Raw genomic sequence first — 19,196 nt, forward strand, 5'->3', positions numbered from 1 at the left:
CCATGCTGGAGAGAAATGACACCCCCAGGTCTGGCAGCGATGGGCAGAGGGCAGGCAGCCATGCTTCTGGCACCGCTCCCCACTGCATGGACGTGACTCCCTTCCAGTCGTCCCTGCCTGGGAATCTCCTGGAGCTGCAGGACTGTGTGCTCCCGGAAAGGCTGGAAAGGAACAATGTCACTGAGCAGATAGAGCTACGGTGAGGGGGCAGAGTGCAGGTTGGGGTCAGGGGAGGGAAGGGATGCTCTTGGAGCTGAGATCACAGAGGGGGCTGAAGTGGCAGCAGCCCAGGCACTGACAGAAGTTACATTCTTGGCCCAGGCGGGTGCTGATGGATTGCTGGGTTTCACCATTTCCAGCAACCAGGAGGCAGCCCCAGATTCCTGTCTCAGAGATGGAAGAGTGGACAGGATATGGGGTCTGATAAGAGGGTGCAGAAGGAATATGGTCTGTAACGTCAAGACTGGATCCAGAAATGAGATCGAAGGGCACTTGGGGCTTTGCTGCTGCCAAATAGTTTATGTGATCTGCAGACAAAGCCCCAGGAGGGTTTGTCTGAGAGCAAACAGCACTGCTATTTGCCATGAGTAATGCAGGGGCACAAGACAGGGAGTTGCTAGGAACCACCTGGCCCATGTGGGGAGGGAGCAAAGGAGCGGCCCCATCACTGCTCAGCAACACTGAGGGCTCTGCAGAGCTGCACAGTGCCACTGCAGAGTGTCAGCATCACCTGCACAGGGACGAGTGACGCTGGAGAATGGCATCAGCATCATGTCCTGCCCAGGGTGCAGTGTTGGGCACATCCACCCACCTCAAACGTCCCCAGAAGCTGCTCTGGGGCACTGCCCTGCAGGACAGGTGGGATGGAGAAGCCAGGGCTGGCTCCTGGCATTGGGAGAATGCAGCTTGGGGTGTGCCAAGGACCCACATGAGGGCAGAAATGCCGGTTGTTTCTCCGAACTGCGCACGTCTCAGGGCTGGGGCGGGTAGAAATGACTCAGAACACAGTGCGCGGTGTCTAATCTCTCCTGGGACTTTCTGTGTGTGTCTCTATGTGTGTGTGTGTGTGTGTGTGTGTGTGTGTGACTCAATGGTGGCTTCTCGGGAATGCAGAGCAGCTCCACAGCAGCAGCCACCCACAGGGCGCATGCCCTTCCCGGCACTCACATGGGCAGAGGGCACAGTGACAGCGAGGGACCTGAGGGCAGTGACACCCATCCCTCCTCCTCTGTGCCCTGGGCACAGCCTCGCCACGTGGGCTCGCAGGCACACGCTGCTGGCTGGCACGTAACCAAGGCAGTGGTCATGCCTGCCTGGAGCCGTGCCATGCTGACTCACGGTGCTGCACACCACAGCAGATCCCCATCCCTTAGCCAGAGCAGAGGATGCTGTGGAGGATTCCGACCTTATCTGTCCTTGCGGGCAGAAGTCCTTCCTTTAGCACCAAAGCTCTGGGTTATGGGGGAAACACCTGGCCCTCCTGGTGCACTTGCTGCCCCAGCCCCCAAAAAAGGGATGCAGCCCCACACGCTGAGCATCCCACCCACAGCTGTGGGAACCCACGTACCCAGCTCTGAGCTCCCTCAGCACAGCCCCAGAGCAGAAATGCTGACGTGGAACAAGTCCCAAGTGGGTCCCCTCCACCCCCTCCTCTCCCAGCAGTAAGTGGGGCAGCAGGGCAGCTCTCCTCTCCCATTTCCCATGTGGGAAGCAGCTCTGGATGGCTCAGATGGTGGAGCATGATGGCTGTGCTCCCAAAAGGCACCTATGGAGCTGGAGCAGGATGTGTGTTTAAGCAGAGATGAGCATTTATAGGGAACGTGCATTTGAGGGGGGACGTGCATTTAGGGGGACCCACAGCCAGAGGATGCTCCCACAGCTGCTGCCTTTGCAGGGATGCTGCTAAAAGAGATCAGTTCTGGGAGAAGCGGAGCAGCCTCCAGGCACGCAGTCCTTCCTAAGTCACCTAATTACCCAGGTTGATTAAATAAAGCTCAGAGCAATTGCTTTGCAAGATGCTGTTGCTGGGTCAGCCTGAAGGTGGGTTTACATTCACTGAGCTGTGCAGGTTTTGGTGCCCAGCTCATCATCTCAGAGGCCAAAATGGGAGGCTGAAGTAACCCCCAGACCTCCAGAGGTGGTTGGATTCAGCCACACATCCCCTCCACCCCACAACGGCTGCATTCAGAGCCCGGCAATGCCCTTCCTCCCTGTTCCCCAGCTCTCAGCTCAGGCATCCCTGCACCGACTCAGCTCCTGGCAAGCCACAGACAGGGCTAAATTTAACAACAGCAATTGAGCGTCACTCCGCGGGGATGGCTGGTTCAGAAGTGTCCCAGAAAAATCCTCTCTCAATCATTGCAGAGAAGAAACGGATGCACAGAGAGCTCCCGCTGAGCCCGAAGCTGCTGCCCATTGCTGGGATGCAGCACCCAGCACCACGAGGGTCCCCGGTGCCCAATCCCATCCCGTGGGGTCGGCAGGAGAGGGAGCAGCCGTGTGAGATGGAGCCATCCGGAGCCAAAAATCCCCACTGCAGCCACACGGGGAGCCAAGGAGAAGGGCCGTCACCCCCACCAAAGCGACACGAAAAGCCGGAGCCCGAGTTTGTTTCATTTCCAGAAAACGAGAAGAGAGAACGAGAGGCAGGGGCAGAGAGAGAAACCCCGCTGAAAATCCCCGTGCTCTTGCTCTGACGGGGGCTGGGCTGCAAATTTCCTCTCTGAGCACTGCAGCGTGCCCCCAAACGGCCGCGGTGCCGGGGCTGTCCCAACGAGGCTGTGTGACACCACCGCGGACGTCCCAGCCAGGGGAAGGGGAATTCAGCCGTCGCTCCTCGCCGTACTAAAAGCTGTCTCTCCGTTGCAGCCTCAGCAGTGAACGGTGGCCATGAGGGTGGCGGCACGTGGATGTCCCCCTCAGCCACCACGGTAGCAGCCTGCAGCCTTCTGTGGCCCAGTGCGCCCAGGGACACGTGCTTTCGGCAGGGGACCTCGGTGTCTGGTGGAGATGGCCAGGTATGGTGGGGCACCCGGGGGGGGGGTACCAGCATTTTGGAGGGGCTCTGCAAGAGGGGGCTTGCTGGGGGAAGGTGGTTTTGTTGGATGCTTATTGCCCGATGCAGGTCATTCTGAGCATTGTGTCACCCAGCCATGTGGGCTGGGAGGCAGCGGTGGTGCTGGGAGGGACAGGAAGCATTTGAGACAGGGAATGGCTTTTGGGCTTGCACTCCTTGGGCTGAGTGAGGCTGGTGCCTTGCAGGGAGCCTTGAAGGCTGCAGGGTGCCCAGGTGCCACTGTCATCCTCCATCCTGAGCTGGAGCACAGGGACCCCCAGTGCCAGCAGTGCAGCTCCTTCCCCATCATGGGAGGAAGCTGAGCGCCCATTCTGGGCTATGTGTGGGGAAGGATGGGGCCATGTCACCAATGCTGGGGGCAGTGGGGGCTTTGGAGACGTTCAGGGGTGACACAGCTGGCACCAGGCATGAAGACAGTCCTGTGTGGCCCTGGGGGACACAGGGCAGACATGCAGGGGAGCCTGGCCCTGCCTGACACCAGTGTTGGTGTGGGATCTCCAAGATACAATGCTGCTAGAGGGCAGCCAGCCGTCCCATTGCCACAGCCAGCCGTCCCATTGCTACTGCCATCCCTCTGCTCACCACTGCCCTGCCTGGAGGATGGAGCCCCAGCGGAGACCTGGTGCCCTTGGCCGCTCAGTAGTCGGTGTAGGATCTGTCCGACAGTCTCACTAACAGCTACATCTGATTACTGGGTCACCAAAGGGCCACCACCATGCTGCAAGCACAGGAGCTGCACTTGGACGTGGGATGGATGGAGCTGCTGTGAGCACGGGGGGGATGCTGAGCAGCTCTGCGGGGCTTTGGCACCCCGAGGAGCACACACAGGAGCTCTGTGTTTGCAAGAGAGCGAATAAAGCTTCCCACATCGCCGTCTCCTTCTCTATGTGTTCATGAGAGCGTGGTCACCAGGGGCATGGGGCTACCATCCCTTCCACCCACCCACCCCCAGCCCTCGGCACTGCGTGCTCAGAGCTCAGCCAGGCCCGTTGTGCCCTATGGAAAGCCGCTGCTCGCCGTGCCCCCCAGCTGTGAGCCCCACGCTGCCCTGTCCACGCCACGGCCACGTGTCCCCCAGCCACGCGGGGCCGCAGAGGCCGGGACCTGCGGGTGGGCGGGGCCTCGTGGAGGCGGAACAACCGTGTGGGCGTGGTCGCGAAATGGGCGTGGTCACGCGATGGGCGTGGCTACATCACGGCGTGATCGTAAGGGGCGCGGCCGTACGCATGCGCAGTGAGGCCGGCCCGGCGGCGGAGCGGATCGGTGCCATGGCTGCGTCGGGCGGAGGTGGGCGGCGGTGTTGGGCTTCGTCCCGCCGGGGCTGCTCCTCCCGGCCCCGTATCCCGACGGCTGGGCGGGCTCGGCGGTCCGGTTCGACTCTCCTTGTGGGCCGTGCTGCCTATGCGGCGCCACTGCCATTAGCAACGCCTCGGGCGGGCGGTGCGGCCTGCTCCTGTGCGCGCTGTGGAGCCGGGCCCGGAGCCCGCCGCCCTCCCTCGGGGGTCCGCAGCGCGGGAGCGGCGGGGTGACGCCGGGGTGGGGGGCGAGCCCTGGGAGGCAGGATCGGGTCGGCCGCTCCGCCGTTGAGCTCCGTGCCCGCCCACAGGAAGGAAGGAGGACGCTTTCAACGTGCTGGACCTGGCCGAATACACCAAGAGCCGGCCCTGGTGGAAGAAGGTGTTCGCCCCCAGCTCCGGGTCGAGCGCCGAGAAGTACAACGTGGCCACGCAGCTGGTGATCGGAGGGGTGACGGGATGGTGAGTGGCCGTTCGGGGTGGCAAAGGCAGCCCTCGATCTTAGGGCAGGGTGGCGTTCTCCCTGAGGGCTGTGTGTGTGTGTGTGTGTGTGTGTGTGTGTGTGTGTGTGTGCTGGGGGCTGCACCGAAGCCTCACCTGGAGCAGCTGTCCGTGCCTTGCACATTGTGCTGTGGGCACACTGCCTGCCTGCAGGACGCTCTGAGTGGAGTGTGTGGCTCTGCTCACAGCATCTTGCTGCCCAGCCTTTATGTGACACAGAGGCAGCTGTTTAAAAGTATACGATGGATCATCTTTTCATAGAAGAAATAAATCCAAGCGAACAGCTTCTCAGGTAACTTCACCAAGTGTTTCTGTTCAGAAATGGGTAAGAGCAGGTTGCTGTGTTGTTTTGCATTGTTGATGGGGAAACTGTGGTCAAAGCAAAGGCTGCTTTGGGTGGCACAGTATGCTCAGCTCTGTGTGTCTGAGCAATGGGATGCTGCTGCTGGGGCTCTGGTGGCTGCAGCAATGCTGAAAGTGTAAAACCATGTTTGAGACCAGTGTATACCTCCAAACCGTTGCATCGGCAGTTTCTCACTTGAGAAATGGAAAGTAAAAGTTGTTTGGGCAACCAAGAAGCTGTAGCCTTGTGATCTGCTTCGTGTGCTCTTGTGTGGAGCAGCAGCAGCTGTGCTGCCAGGTCTCCTTTTGGAGATCATCACAGAACCACAGAATCATAGGGGCTGAAAGGGAGCTCTGGAGATCATCGAATCCAACCTCCCTACAAAGCAGGCCCCTACAGCAGGCTGCACAGGTAGGCATCCAGGTGGAGCTTGAATATCTCCAGAGGAGAATTCACAACCTCCCAGGGCAGCCTGTTCCAATGCTCGGTCACCCTTACTGTGAAGAAATTCCTTTACAAATGTTGCTACTCAAAAAACCAATAATTACCCTACCAAAATCATGCATTGATTTGGGTTAAATCGCGTGTTTGCAGTTAGCTTTTGGGAGAGCGCTGGTGCTGAAGAGAGAAGAATCAAAACTGAAAGCCTGAAATGCCATAGTGAGAAGTAAAAGGTTGTAAAGCATTCCACTTGGCTGGGCATAAATTCTTTCTCTTTTTCCCTGCTCGCACGTGGCTTGCTTGTGCTGTTAGTCGGGCTGTCTCTGAGCCCTGAGCAATTAGCACCAAAGGCAGAACTGTCTGTGGGATGTATGCTGAGGGATGTGAGTGGTGTCCTGGTCTCCTCACTGGATCCTGGTTTGTTTGCAGGTGCACTGGGTTCATCTTCCAGAAGGTTGGAAAGCTGGCAGCAACGGCGGTGGGAGGTGGCTTTTTCCTGCTTCAGGTGGGTATGAAGGGTGGGTCAGGCCTCCTGGAATGTGCTGGTGGAGGGGAAGGGGTGTCTGTGATGGCTGTTTGTTGGGACATATGGGATCCATTCCATACTCTGCCAGCAGCTCTGCACAGCTTGGGAAGCTGTGGGCACTTGTTCCTCGGCACACACAGCAGTCCTATCCCCACAGGTACATTAACCACAGCATGTTAGAACTGGAGCTGTGCTCAGATGCTGCTTATGAAGTTAATTAGAACATTTGCTCGTGTCTGTGATCTGCTACCTGAGGAATAAGGCTAAAACAGATGAGACACTTTGTAATGTGCTGAGGAAGAGTACAAACTCCCTCTCTATCCTTCTGGTTTCTAAGAACTCTGGAACTGAAGGGAACCTCTCGGATATCCTGAAATGCAGCTTGGATCTCCCACAGGAGGCTCACTCAGCACTCTTTGGTTGTTTGCTCCGGAGGTGCTCTATCTCGCTCTTCCTGTTCTGCTTGTTCTGCTGAAAGCCCAAAGCTTGCTCTGAGCCCGGAGAGCTTCACCTTTGAATCATCCTGACCAGATAAAATACTTAGGGAGGGACTGGCTATTAATAGCAGCACTCTAATATTAATAGTCCACCCGCAGCAGCAGGAGAGCTGCAGGGCATCCCAGCAGTGGATGTGACAGTTGTGAGGGGGAGGGAGTGCCAGCTTTGTGATAAAGGAGGGGCTGAAATGGGCTAAGCTGCAGTGTGCCCTTCTTTTAGAGGATTACTGAGGGAGGCAGATGTTGCAGGTCAGTTAATATATCAGAGAGGTGGTGCTTTGACTGCTGTTTAAGCTTGTGTGCTCATCCTCTCTTGACCTCCTGGTCCAGGGTGTGGGAAGGGGTGGTTGGGCAGGTGGGGGGGGGTTCTGTTCAGACAGAGCTTCACTCCAGGCTTTCATTCAACGCCTTGAAATTCTAGATTGCAAACCATACAGGATACATCAAAGTTGACTGGAAGCTCGTGGAACGTGACGTGAACAAAGCCAAGCAGCAGCTGAAATTTCACAGCAGCAGTAACAAAATGTCTCCAGAAGTGAAAAGCAAAGTGGATGAGGTGAGACAACTCTTCTAGTGTGTGTGCAGGCAGGTTTCCTGCTGGAGGGAGAGCGGGAAACGGGATGGACTCCTGGGTTCTTCTGTCATGCACATGCAAAGGGGGTGTGCTTGTGTAAAGACAAAACTAGTGAGATGGCAGACAGTATTTGAGGCATCTCGGCGTGATGCCAGCTCATCGTGTTGTGGCAAATTCCTTGGGGTTAGAAGAAAATGTGCTGGGACTGCAGGAGGGTGGTGAGGGAGGCTCAAGGGAGCTTCTGCTCTGTCTGTCTGGGAGGGAAAGCTAAGCAGATCTGGCAGCAGAGCGGCCTGGTTGCACTGGGTTCTACAGTATCATGGTGCAGCACATGCGTGCTGTCAGCAGCCCCTTCTGCCACTGTCACAGTGTGCTGCCTGTGGCAGAGCCTCTTGTGTCTGATAGGGGGTGTATGTGGGCTCTGGCTGTGTGACAGCTGTGCTGGGGTTGTGTCACAGTGTACAGTAGGGAGCTTGGGGGGGTACTTTGCTGGGGCTGAGCAGTGCCCACTCTCCAAGCATTACCCGCCTCAGAGAACAGCCTGGGATACCTTAGTATGGGGAGGGTGGGTGAGAGGCTGCTGCTGTTGGGCTACGCTCTTGGCTCTTCTCTCCCATGCTTAGGTGATCATATTTCTGAAGAAGAATGTTATCCTGACTGGAGGGTTTGCCGGAGGATTTCTGCTTGGAATGGCTTCCTAGGAACTACAGTCGACTTTCATCATGCCCAGCCTCCCCTGTCCTCTTCTCCTTCCTGTTCCCTCTCATGTAGAAGTCAGTGATAGTTCAGCCCTATGCTCACAGGTTCCAGCTCTTATTTCTTCCAACACTGCTTTTGATTTCCTGTCTGGACTGTTTGGGTGCTGTATTGGCCCGAAAGCGTTTGACTTCAGTGTATCATAGTGATTCCTTTCCCCCCCCAGTCCCAAGCTGCTGGATGAGTTGCAGCCTCATAAACATGTAGTGGCAGAGAAATCTCTACAACGTGCTTCTTTCCCAGTGCCTGGGACATGTACGCTTGTCTGCCAGTATACGTGTACAACAGCTGTCAGCTCTTCACTGCTATTTATCTTGCACTTTCTCTGCCCTGGTCGCTGGAAAGCCTGAGCTTCCATCTGTGCAGAGCTGGTGTGTGAAGTGCAGATGTGCTTGGCTGTCCTGGTGTAGCTGCAGAGGTGCTGGGGGACAGCGTGGGCCATGCCCAAGGCAGGTGGGTGAGGAGCATGTTCATGCTTTGTGTGTGGCAGGGGTTCTCTGCCTGCCCCTGCCGCTGCACTGCACGTAGGTGGCTGTTTGGCTTTCCCTCTGCTGTTATTTTTAGCCCTTACTGGAAGTGTAGCTCTGGTGCAGCTGATGGAAACTGAGCACAGTGTGTGTCACTCAGGGCCCTCTCCCTGTTGTGTTCTGAAAGGCTCCCAGCTCCCTCACAGAACCTCACTCAGTCACCAGCTGCCAACTTCTGAGGTGTGCTGAGGTGTTCTCTCCTTGTGGTGGGCTGGTTCCAGGGTGCTCCCAGCCTGTGGCAGGCTGGCTGGCACAGGCAGTGTGTGTTTCTGCTGTGCCACTTACTGTAAGCCACGCTGGGGCTCAGGTCAGTGTTTCTAGGTCTGCCGTGACCTCTGGCTGCTTTGAAGTTGATGCTCTTAAAGCTGTAACTCCGTGGGATGGGATCGCAGGTAGGAATTGCATCCCTGTTTAGGGTACATTGTACTGGTCCAGGATCCTTTGTGCCAGTTGCATTGGAATGGAAGGGGGAGGATGTGAAATCCGGTTAGAACTGCTTTGAGCACCGTCTCTGAACTTTCTGCTTACAAGAAGCAGGCCTGAAGGATAAAAACTGGGAAAACCAGGTACGCCTTCTCTGTGGGAGCAGGCAGCTTCCATGCTCTTTGCCCTTCTTTCTTTGAATTTACTGTTCCCCCCCTCGCCTCCCCCCAAAAAGAAGCTGCTTGCTTGATTTCCTTGTGTATTTCTGACAGCTGTAGCGTGGTGCAGGGCTCAGCTGCTCTTGGGAGCTCTGTGCCAGGGCACTTGTGTGCAGAGCAGCACTCTAACCCAGGAGAAAAAGGAAATATAGGGGTCTTGGAGGTGTTCTGCAATGGCCGTGCTGGGTTGGTGTTAGCACTTGGACTTGAATGAGCTCAGTGTGGTGTCCTTCAGCAGGTACAAATAGGTGTTCTTCCCCAGGGTGTTTCTTATGTGGGTCAGCACCTCCTTCACAGGGAACAAGCCTGGAGGGCAGCGATGTGTGTGAGTGACCAGGATGTGCTCCTGGTGGCTGCGGCCCATCTCTAGTGCTGTGTGATTCCATTCTGAACATACGTGGCGGGTAGAAGGGGGACTTGTCCCCACAGAGCTGCTGAGGGGGCTGGAACTGTGGGTTGAGCCTGCAGAGGTTTTGGGGTGAGCACTGACAGCCCTTTTGTTTCGCCTCTCATTGAGGTGTCGTTGTAGCAACACTTCCATCCAGTCGGTGCTTTTCTCACACTGCAGGCAGTCAAGAAGCAGAAGTTGGTATCGTTGCTCCTAGGGAGAAGGGAGGAGCAGCTGGGCTCACATCCTTGTAATGATGACATTTAGGATAGGCACGAGGGGCTGCAGGAGTGATGTGGTGCAGCAAATAGGTCCTCCATGAATTCGTGCTTGGGAGTGGAGTGATTAAATTAATAAAAAGCAGGTTTTTGTGGGAAACCTGCATAGCTGAACGTGTGAATGAATACATTTGTATTGCAGGGTATCTCTTGCTCCTGTACAAGTGTTGCTTCCCCTCTGCCTGCTGTGTTGAGTAACCCAGCTGGTATGCACCGTTCTTCACAAAGGGGCAAAAAGAAGGTAGATCATTGACAGGCTTTAGGGCTGCCCTCCAGCCTCCAGTCAGGCCCTGTCTGCCCAGGGTGGGAGGTGTTGCATTCTGCTCTGTGGGGTCCTCGTGTGCTGCTGCAGAGAGGGAGCCAGAACCTCTCAGTAACTGCTGCAAGGGGAAGAGAGGAGTTAAGGCCACTTGAGTTGGCTGTGAAGGTGGGCAGGGAGCAGCTGGGAGCTGGCACATCTTTCTGCTGCGCCAGCGTGAGGCTCACGGCTGGTGGTGGTGGATGCTGTGTGCCCACGCTGGGAGTTCTGGTGCCCATCGGCCTCTAGGGATGCATTTCTGTCACTGTGGGTGCCACGATGAGGTGTCCCCTCACACACACACACACACCTCCGACACACGCATCCCTTTTGTTCTTGTATCAGCCACTACTGGCATCCGTGCCGGTACAGGAAGGTTTCAAACACAACCAGGCTTTTTGAAGTCTTTTTATATATTGTATGTGGATGCTTGTTGAAGTGATATTTTATTAAACGGTTTTGCTTTAATTGCTGTGTGAGATCTGCTGAGTCCTGGGGACGCGCCGTGCCTTCATCTCACCCTCACGGCTGACCCAGTTTGTTCCACCTGAGCAGAACTGGGCACGGAGACGACAAAGGTTTCCTTTAAGTAGGTGCAGCAGAAGCCTGAACAGCTCTGTTTGATGTGCAGTAGTGATTTTCTTCCCCCGTTCCCCTTTGGATAGGGCAGGGGAGGGGAAAATGAGCCACTGCTGCTTGTTGTCATTGCTTTCCAAGCATCACCGCCTGCCCCATCCCCCCCATTTTGTCACTGTGGTCGTTTTTAGTGGGGTGGGAGGGCAGGGCTATCTCTGAATCCCCATTATAAAAATACCCAGCAGCTTCTATTTCAACCTGATGATCTCACACGTAGCCAAGCGGCCTGGCTTACAGCTGAGCTGTGCATCTCAGTAAACAGCCACGCTCAGACAGAGGTTTGTTCCAGTCATTTATTTCTTGTTATGGTATCTCAGAGCAGTGAGTACAGATGGTTTGCCGTTCTAGGCTTCAATGCACTCAACTATTGTGCCTAGACTACAGTGGTCTGTTCATAGAAGCTGTATTTTGTAGTTAATTATCACAGCACAAAAGTCCTTTTACGGCTAGATCTAATGACAGAGTTAGGAGCCTAGTGGGTTCTAAGTCTGGTGTTTTGGTGCCCAGTCCTGCAATGGACTTGGCACCCACGGAGGTGCCTGGACTCCTGCTACAGTGGACGGAGAGACAGAGGCAGCTCTGAAGGGTGGTGCAGGAACCTGACTACTGAGCTCTTCTACAGGTCACAGGAAATTCTGCTGCACGGGTGAGAGTATCTGCAGATCCATCTCTCCCTGGGGTCCAGACACGGCTTGGGTTGTGTGTGAGTCTGAAGTGCTGTACTGACAGAGGGTGCCTACAACTGAGCGCTCAGAAGCGGCACCTAAATCGGTTCTTGGATCTAGCCCAGGGCTTTGCGATAGGCCTCTGGGTCCCAGCACAAGGAGACGTGCTGGGTTGGTAACATATTGCTTCAAGGTCTTCAATTAGACAGAGATTTATAAACTTCAGAGCAACAGTCAGGATTTCCAAACGAATATTGCTTTTGCTTTTTGTTCTGTTTTTGTTTTTTAATTAAAAAAAAAAAAAGATCCTATTCCTGTAGCAATCCCTGAAATAATGTTCCTGTAACGTCTCCATTGTCATGCAAATAGCAGCGTGTAGGCAATTCAAATAGAAAGTCACCTAAACTCCTGTCCAGTGGGAAAGTGAGGCACTTAGGCAGAGTGACTTGCGGTCACCGTGAGCTATGCAAGACCTGGGGACAAACCCAGACCCCATTCCCATTCTTGAGCTTGAACCACTGGACGGGTGAATGTAAGCCTGGAACCGCCACCTGACGGCAGCAGTGCCTTTTGCTGTGTCAAAATGGACTTTGTTTTCAGGTGTCACGCTTAAACTCGCTCTTAAGAGCACGTTTCCTGTACCTCCCCCTCCAGAAGCCACAGTAACTTGGTTCCAGCCCTCCGTTGTGAGAGCAGGGATGGGTTAAAGGTAAGCATTCTAAACACATCAGATTGGTTTTTCCACAGACACGGATGCGATGCGAGGACAACGTAGGTGATGTTTTGGTACAGAAAATAAAAGTCAGTTAACCAGGCCATCTCTTGGTACTGCGTTACGCTTTTTGGTGCGCGGGGCGGTGTGTTCTAGGAGCCCTCTGGCTTTCCAGAAAGTTCAGAGGAGGCTCAAAAACACACCTGAGCTCGGCAGGTGAGTCCATGCTCTGGCACCTGCTGGAGCTGCTTTGTATTACTGAGGTGGTGGTGGGGGAATTCCTTCTGAAGTAGCTTTACGTTTTTCCCTCTCTTCCTTCTCAAAACCTGAACAACAGATGGATCTGCCCTCGGGGTACCGGGCGCAGCACCTCCTCATCTCTCGAAGCACAGCTTCACACTTGGACTCCATGTAGTTGTTCGCTGGAAAATAAGAAGGAGACACCAAGTGTAGGCAGGAGAGCCGGTTTTGTTCCCCGAGGGGATGTGTCTGGCCCTGTGATGATGCTGGGTGGTGCCCTGCTCTGCTTACTGGCACTCCACAGCATCCCCTGCTCTACAGTCTCCCTTCTGTGCCATCTGGGTTGGATGCTGTCAGCCTTGCTGCTACGGATGGGGGCACATTCAGTTCCCTAGATGCGTATCTATTGCATCACTACAGCAGGAATGAGGTTTTCCCACCCATTGCCCCTTTGCTCCCTACTTTTTTAGCCTAAGTGCTTTTCAGCTGGATTAGCCCACTGTCCCTGCAGGGCTGGGAGAGGAAGGGGTGGGCCGTGTGGCTGCAGCCCTCCCACAACAGCCCGCTGTGGGCAGGATGCAGCTCTGCATAGCAGTGCTCACAGGAAGCCATCCCTCTGCCAGCAGCCAAAGCAGCAACAGGAGCCCTTCTGCACTGAGCTCCCACCTCCAGCTCAGAGAAGCCCTTTGCCACATCTCGGTGCCGTCAACCTCTCCCCTCCTTCCCAGGAGCATCCTCTTGGGCACTATGAGACAGGGTGGGCTGCCAGCCCTGTCCTGGGGATGACACTACCCACCCCATCATGACTGACAGGTGACAGCAGGGGTTCAGCCCCACCAAGGCTTCTGCCCAGCCCTGGGAAAGCGGGGCTGACAGCTGGTGCTTGGGAAGGACACCTTCAGCTCCACCTGCTGCCCAAAGGCCCAGCTGCTCTGGGGGTTCAGGAGGAAGCTGGCAGCCCAGAAGGCACAGTGGGGCCTTGGAAGGAGAGCTAACACCTCCCTGCCCTCATGTTCCTACCACACGTGCTCCAAAAGGTTCTCCTAACCATTCCTGTGCGGCTCTGTTTCTATAGCTATGCCCTGCTACCCATCAGGGATCACTGCAGAAAGGCAATCATGGATGGCAAAACACAGATGAGGCTGATGGTTTACAGTGAGCATTTGGTCTCACAGAGGAAACAGGCAACATCTTTTGAAACAGTGACCCTCTGCAAAAAGGCCTTTAGAAGCTGCACTTCCCTGCTCCTGCCCTCATCCTCCACACCATCCACGTGTGCTGCTTACTCCAGGCTTCTCCCCAGCCATCGGAGGCTGTTACCACACCGGTTACAACCACAACGCTTGCTGCAGGCAGCAAAGCTGCCCCTCTGCTCCATGTTAACTAACGTGCCCAGCTGCTGCGAGCACCGCTGTTACCCTCAGCCCTGGGCTCACAGCCAGCCGCCCTCCAGCAAAGCTCCTCACACACACAGAGCTCTGCTGGGTGAGTCAGGAAACACTTCCCAATGCTGAGCTGCATGCATACACAGGAAAGGTTTCTCTTATTCATCCCATTGGAAGCAACTACATTTTTTCCAAGGATATTTTATTCTGCAAGTAACCCTCCTGCCTTCCCCAGCTCAGCCAACAGAACAACGTTGTCACATAACCTCCCTTTTCCCAACGACTATTTTGCTCAATTAACACAGAACAGCTGTGAAGGCCTCCAAGAGGCTCCTCAGCTCACCTGCTGCCCCCAGGCCAGGCGCACACCTGGCTGCTCCTGCAGCCCTCTCTCTGCCTGCAGCTCCAAGCTGTGTGTGTCCTCACTGCACCCACCCACAGCCCCACCTCCCACTCCAACACAGCTCGCACAGCGTCTGGCTCTCCCCACCTACAGCTCAGTCCCGAGACTACACACAGCCTCCTGCTACAGCACACGGAATGCTCGGCTTGGAAGAGCTGTTGAGAAAAGCTCTGTTTTGTGCTCACGGTGTCTCACTCCTTACAACCGAGCACAAAGGAATTCTCTTCAGACCCCATCGCTGCAATTTTGCTGCCTTTGAGGTCAGGTCACACTCGTGTGCTTGTTTGCTTCCTCCCCACAGGTGAAAGGAGAACAGGGAGACGTGAAAAAGAACTCAGTGCTACCAAAACTCAAGACACCAAAAAGACAAAAAAATGGCTCTCAGTACCTTGCAAGCATTTCTGTATTTCACAGGCTTGTTTCTGGCAGGGATCCTTCTGGGACATGTTCAGAGAACTAAAAATGAAGGAAAATGTTACTGTAGAAACAAGGTTTGGGGGAGGCAGGAGGCAAAACAGCACCTTTGAGCAAAGAGCTCCTGGCCTCCCTCCCTGCTGCAGGTGGCCAAGATGCACCTGCTGCCAACAGACGGGATCCCCCCCTCCCGCTGAACACACCACATGCTCACAGCACTCCTCCTCTGGGGAGCAACCCACCAGCTGCCCCCCAACAGACCCCTGGGCCTGGCCATCAGCTCAGGCCATGAGCACAGGGAAGATCTACAGAGCTACACCTGAAGGCCCTTCCCTTTTCCTCTGACCTTTTCCACTTGGAAGCAGAAGGATTCCAACAACAACTCACATGAACACGGCTCTCTGTTAACAGTCCTATGCCTTTAAACCTTTTGCTAATAGGTGAGCCCCCTCTGTGAGCTCTGTGCATCCCTGGGTTTGGCACAGCCATGAAACTGCACCTGGAGGAGGAACTGGGGACAAACAGCAGAACAGCATCGCTGTGTTCGTCCCGGAAATACAACAAGGGGGCATCATCTTTGTCGCAGGAGAAATCCTCTTGGGATTCCCCCATAAGAAACAGCTCTGCCATTATCAGATCCCCAGAAAGCAGACGGCAGGCGACCAGTTGGACAGTACCCACCCGTCACCGGGATCTGAGAAACCAACAGGTAAGCAAAAAGCTGGGGGAGCAGCGAGGGGGTGAGAGAGCTCGGAAGGACAGTACGGCCGTGGCTGTACACGGCAGAGGACTTCAGTTCCTGCGGTGCCACAGCTCAGCCCTGCCCGGAGTCGGGGCTGCTGTCAGCCTCCTGCCCATCCCCTGCCCCACGGCACTTCTGCTGCCTATTTCCAGCATCCTGGCCAAGCTCCACTCAGGGCAATTACATTCTGCCTACCTAGAACTCCCCCTGACGTTTCAATTGGGCACGATACTCCTCTTCACTGCCTGTCCTAAGCTCATGTGATGTTGCTGTGTGTTGTTTAACTGCTTCCACCTCGGGGGTGGCCGCATTTCAGTGGAGAGAGAATCATTTATTGTACAAAACATACAAGGACATCTTCCTAGAGCCACTGCTCCTGAAAGACAAAAACTCGTATTAAAGAATGACGGGGAATAAACAGAGCACAGTACAAAGCAGGGGTAATGTCTGCACGTACCAGATTAATCACCAGGCACGAGTTTAAGCAGCAGTTCTTCAACACCACCGAGCTGTAAGCGACAAGGAAAAGTTCAATACGGCTGCAGTTACTGTGGCTGAGAGCTACTGGACTTCAATACAATAACAGTCCTCTGCCGTCCCTCAAGGATCTCAAATGACTTCACAAACAGGAATGACTATGGTCTATTGTCGCCACCATCCTTACCATGAGATGGTGCTCTATCTCCCAAACGCGAGAGTTACTATCCCTGTACTGCTCACCCTGGGACAGCTGCCACATGTGAGGCAGCCGGGATGGGGGGAGCTGGCTGGGTCGCAGCGCCTCACCCAGGGGAACCTGAACTCTTTGGATCCGAGCCCTCAGCATACCTTCCTCCTGGTGGAAAGCAACAAAGAGAGGAGGCAGTTACTGGCAACGCAGGAGAGGCACCTGAGACAGCAAAGCTACAATCCCGGCGAAGCCCAAAGGACACTTGCCTCTTCCGCAGCCACGAGCCACGTTTTGCGGTGCTCATCGCAGTACACACCTACGCGTCGCACCCACAGCCGCACGGGGGGAGCGCCGGCCTGCCCTCCTTCAGCCATCCCCTGTCACTCCTCCGTGCTCCGTCGGGCCTGCGGCATCAACACGCGGGGCTCCTTCGCTCCCAGCACATCGGCGGGGTGAGCTCTGGGACCTGAAAGGCACCTCGGGGGGCAGCCGGCCTATGGTGGGAGATGCTACGCGCCGAAACGTCCCTAGAAGTGGCTCTGGGAAACTGAGGTGGTGGCCGGGTGGAAGGAGGTCTCTGGGCAGCTTGTACCGTCGGAGGCGTGTGCTGAGCGGCGTTTGTAAGGCATTCTGGGCCAAAAGGTGCTATCGGTGCACAGTTAAACCCTGTGAATATTGGCTTTGCTTATTCCGCTAACAGTCCTATTAACAGTCTTCGTGTAAAACGATGGGGGGGTGGCGGGAGGGGGGCAAGTAAAGACAAAGAAAGAAGCGATGGAGGCGGGAAGTTCTGTGGGTAACGACGTTCTAAATCCCAAAAGCAAAACTTGTGACAGCGGGTGAAATCAGCTTAACGAGAACGGAGATCAATCTGGAGACAGAGCGTGAGACTCCATGTGCTGGACTCTCACACCGGGAACTCGCAGAGCTGTCATGGTGCGGGCTCCTTCCTCTCATCCCTTACGGCACAGCAGCGTGGTCCACACTCACACAGCCTTCTCCTGAGCAGCTCTCATCGCTTCACGTCGTTCAGACTTAAGGTGCTTCCCAAGAGGCAACGACAGCAGCAGGAGGAACGGAATTTGGGACATGGAGGTGGCTATTCCCAAAAGGGTTTTGGCTTAGCAGCAAGTTTGTCTGTGCACGGCTTAGGTCAAGCTGAGCCATTAGCAAGTGGAGGGCTGGGAAAATGATTCTCTCTTTGAACCCTAGAAGAGGTAATCAAAACGGTACGGACAGTCTTCATTCTTTATCTAGGTTTAAAGTAGAACAGAATTAAGCTGCAATACACGTAACATCTTCCTGCTATGAAGCAGATGCAGTGTTCCTATCCCAGCGAAACACAGGGATCTTCTGCAAGCGTGTGAAGTTACAAGGCATGTTTCAGACAGAGGCAAGAACATCTGGGTACAAAATAAAGCAGGGAAGGTCAGGGAGAGAAAAATATTGTTATACAGACAGAACAGGAAACACGCTGCCACGCTGCCTGCTACGCCACACACTGAGCTTCTCTACCTTTTGGAACCGGAGGGTCACTCAGCCTTTCTGAAAACAAAACACCAAGCACAGGTCGGCCCCCACCGCGCCGTGACAGCAATTGAGGGCTGGGACATTCTTTTCATGTTTCTTTTTCTCCTGTTCTGGTTTTGTTTCCTTGCTTGACGTGTGGGAGTGCAGAGGTGCCATACAAAGAGCACCGCTGCTCTGCAGGCCATCCTGCAATGCCTTACAGCCATTCCAAGCAGTGCCCTGGCAGTCGGACTGCTGGCGTCGGCAGGAATGCAACAGCAGCCAAACGAGCCTCACAAAGCCTTCAGGAACGAGCTCTGAGGGTTACAGCCATGTTTCTATAAGCCCGAGTCATTCTGCTTTACCCTACTTTGCTTCACCAACCCAAGCCCATGTGCGCTACCTGCTTTGCCCGGCAGTGAAAGGCAGCAATCGCTGCTGCTCATTTTCAGTCAGCAGAATGTAATTACCCAGGTTGGAATTTGGCCAGGACACTCTCCTACTCCGTGGTAAAATGCCAAAAGCTCCGTCATGCCCCCAAAACAACTTTGCTTTTATAGCCTGTTTGAAGCTGGAATCTCCACCGAGCGAGAAGACACCGTCAGCTCAGCACTGATTCAGCAGTGGCAGAGCAGCACTCAGTAAGCAAACACAACATGCTACATCCTACAGCACGTAACCTCTCCTGTCCCAACACGGACCTTGCTGAGCTGCAGGCAGGATTACAGCACAGTGTGCGTGACTGTGCCCACTGTGCACACACACGGTGGCAGTGATGGGGGCTCAGACAGAGCGAGGGCTCACACAGAGGACCCGGATCGGAACGGGCAGCAGTTTGGGGTGTTCTTTTCAGTCTTTGCCCCTTTAATCAGCCCCAAACTTCCCCCAAACTCCACAGCTGTGGGCTCAGGGTGAAGGTCAAGCAGAACTGCCCGTGGTTTGGAGCAGGACGGGGATATCTCCGATCCAAACACAGCGAGGAAAGGGGAGCTGCGGACAGACGTGCTGAGACATTCACAGTGCGACTTTAGGGAGGGAAAAGCATCTCCAATTTTCTCCTCTTTTCTCGCCGTTTTTATCAGAGAGCAACACGGAGCCCTTAACAAGGCAGGGCTGAGGAAACGTCAGCGTGCCGAGACCTCAAATAAGCGCCACGACCGCGATCCTTCCAGGGCTCCGTTCGGAACCCGCGCTACCGACAAGCACCCAGCGGCAGCACGCAGACTGCAGCGTCATGCTCCGACAGCGCCCGCCGCTCCTCTGGGCAGCACGCAGCACGCTGCCGGTGCCGGGCCGTGCGGTCGGGGCTCCGGATCCCGCCGTGCCCAAAGCTGCCGCGGGTCGCAGCGCACCGCCGGGCCGGCCCCGAGTGCGGGAGGAGCGTCCCGTGACGGAGGCGCCGCGTTCGCTCTGGCAGTGGGCGCGTTCCGAGCTCGTACCGCGGAGGCCGCTCCCGGGGCCGCCCCGCAGCTCGCCCGGATCCGAAGGAGTCGCGATGGGGGCCGGGATGCGCGGCGGGGGCAGAACGGCGGGGAGCGGCCCGGTGAGGCCGATGGGAGCGGGGAGGAGGTTGGGGGGCGCGGCGCGTATCCGTGGCAACCGCCCCCCGGCCGCCACCTACCTGCAGCCCCGCGCCGCTGACAGCCCGCGCCGTGAGCGCCCGGCGAAGCCTTCCCCGC

General features: G+C 55.7%; 3 protein-coding genes across 4 annotated transcripts; 1 reads left to right on the forward strand and 2 right to left on the reverse strand.

Moving 5' to 3' along the window:
• Positions 1-4,267: 4,267 nt before the first annotated feature.
• FUNDC2 (FUN14 domain containing 2) lies at positions 4,268-10,609 on the forward strand. Its single transcript, XM_072334280.1, has 5 exons — positions 4,268-4,363; positions 4,683-4,833; positions 6,086-6,161; positions 7,101-7,235; positions 7,877-10,609. Exons 1-5 carry the CDS (start codon positions 4,303-4,305, stop codon positions 7,952-7,954), a joined length of 501 nt encoding a protein of 166 aa, XP_072190381.1. The 5' UTR covers positions 4,268-4,302; the 3' UTR covers positions 7,955-10,609.
• Positions 8,537-19,196, reverse strand: CMC4 (C-X9-C motif containing 4). 2 transcript variants are annotated; one of them, XM_072334283.1, is made up of 3 exons: positions 19,139-19,196; positions 14,571-14,638; positions 8,537-12,576 (listed from the first exon to the last, which is right to left on the reverse strand). In XM_072334283.1, exons 2-3 carry the CDS (start codon positions 14,626-14,628, stop codon positions 12,410-12,412), a joined length of 225 nt encoding a protein of 74 aa, XP_072190384.1. In that variant the 5' UTR covers positions 14,629-14,638; positions 19,139-19,196; the 3' UTR covers positions 8,537-12,409. The 2 variants fall into 2 exon arrangements, with proteins under 2 accessions (XP_072190384.1, XP_072190383.1); XM_072334282.1 differs by lacking the exon at positions 19,139-19,196 and adding an exon at positions 15,534-15,673.
• On the reverse strand, positions 15,575-16,413 carry MTCP1 (mature T cell proliferation 1). Its single transcript, XM_072334281.1, has 4 exons — positions 16,275-16,413; positions 16,003-16,173; positions 15,796-15,847; positions 15,575-15,714 (listed from the first exon to the last, which is right to left on the reverse strand). The coding sequence occupies exons 1-3, from the start codon at positions 16,380-16,382 to the stop codon at positions 15,800-15,802; spliced, it is 327 nt and encodes a 108-aa protein (XP_072190382.1). The 5' UTR covers positions 16,383-16,413; the 3' UTR covers positions 15,575-15,714; positions 15,796-15,799.

Source organism: Excalfactoria chinensis, chromosome 4 (assembly GCF_039878825.1).
Source record: "Excalfactoria chinensis isolate bCotChi1 chromosome 4, bCotChi1.hap2, whole genome shotgun sequence".
Classification (NCBI taxonomy): domain Eukaryota; kingdom Metazoa; phylum Chordata; class Aves; order Galliformes; family Phasianidae; genus Excalfactoria; species Excalfactoria chinensis.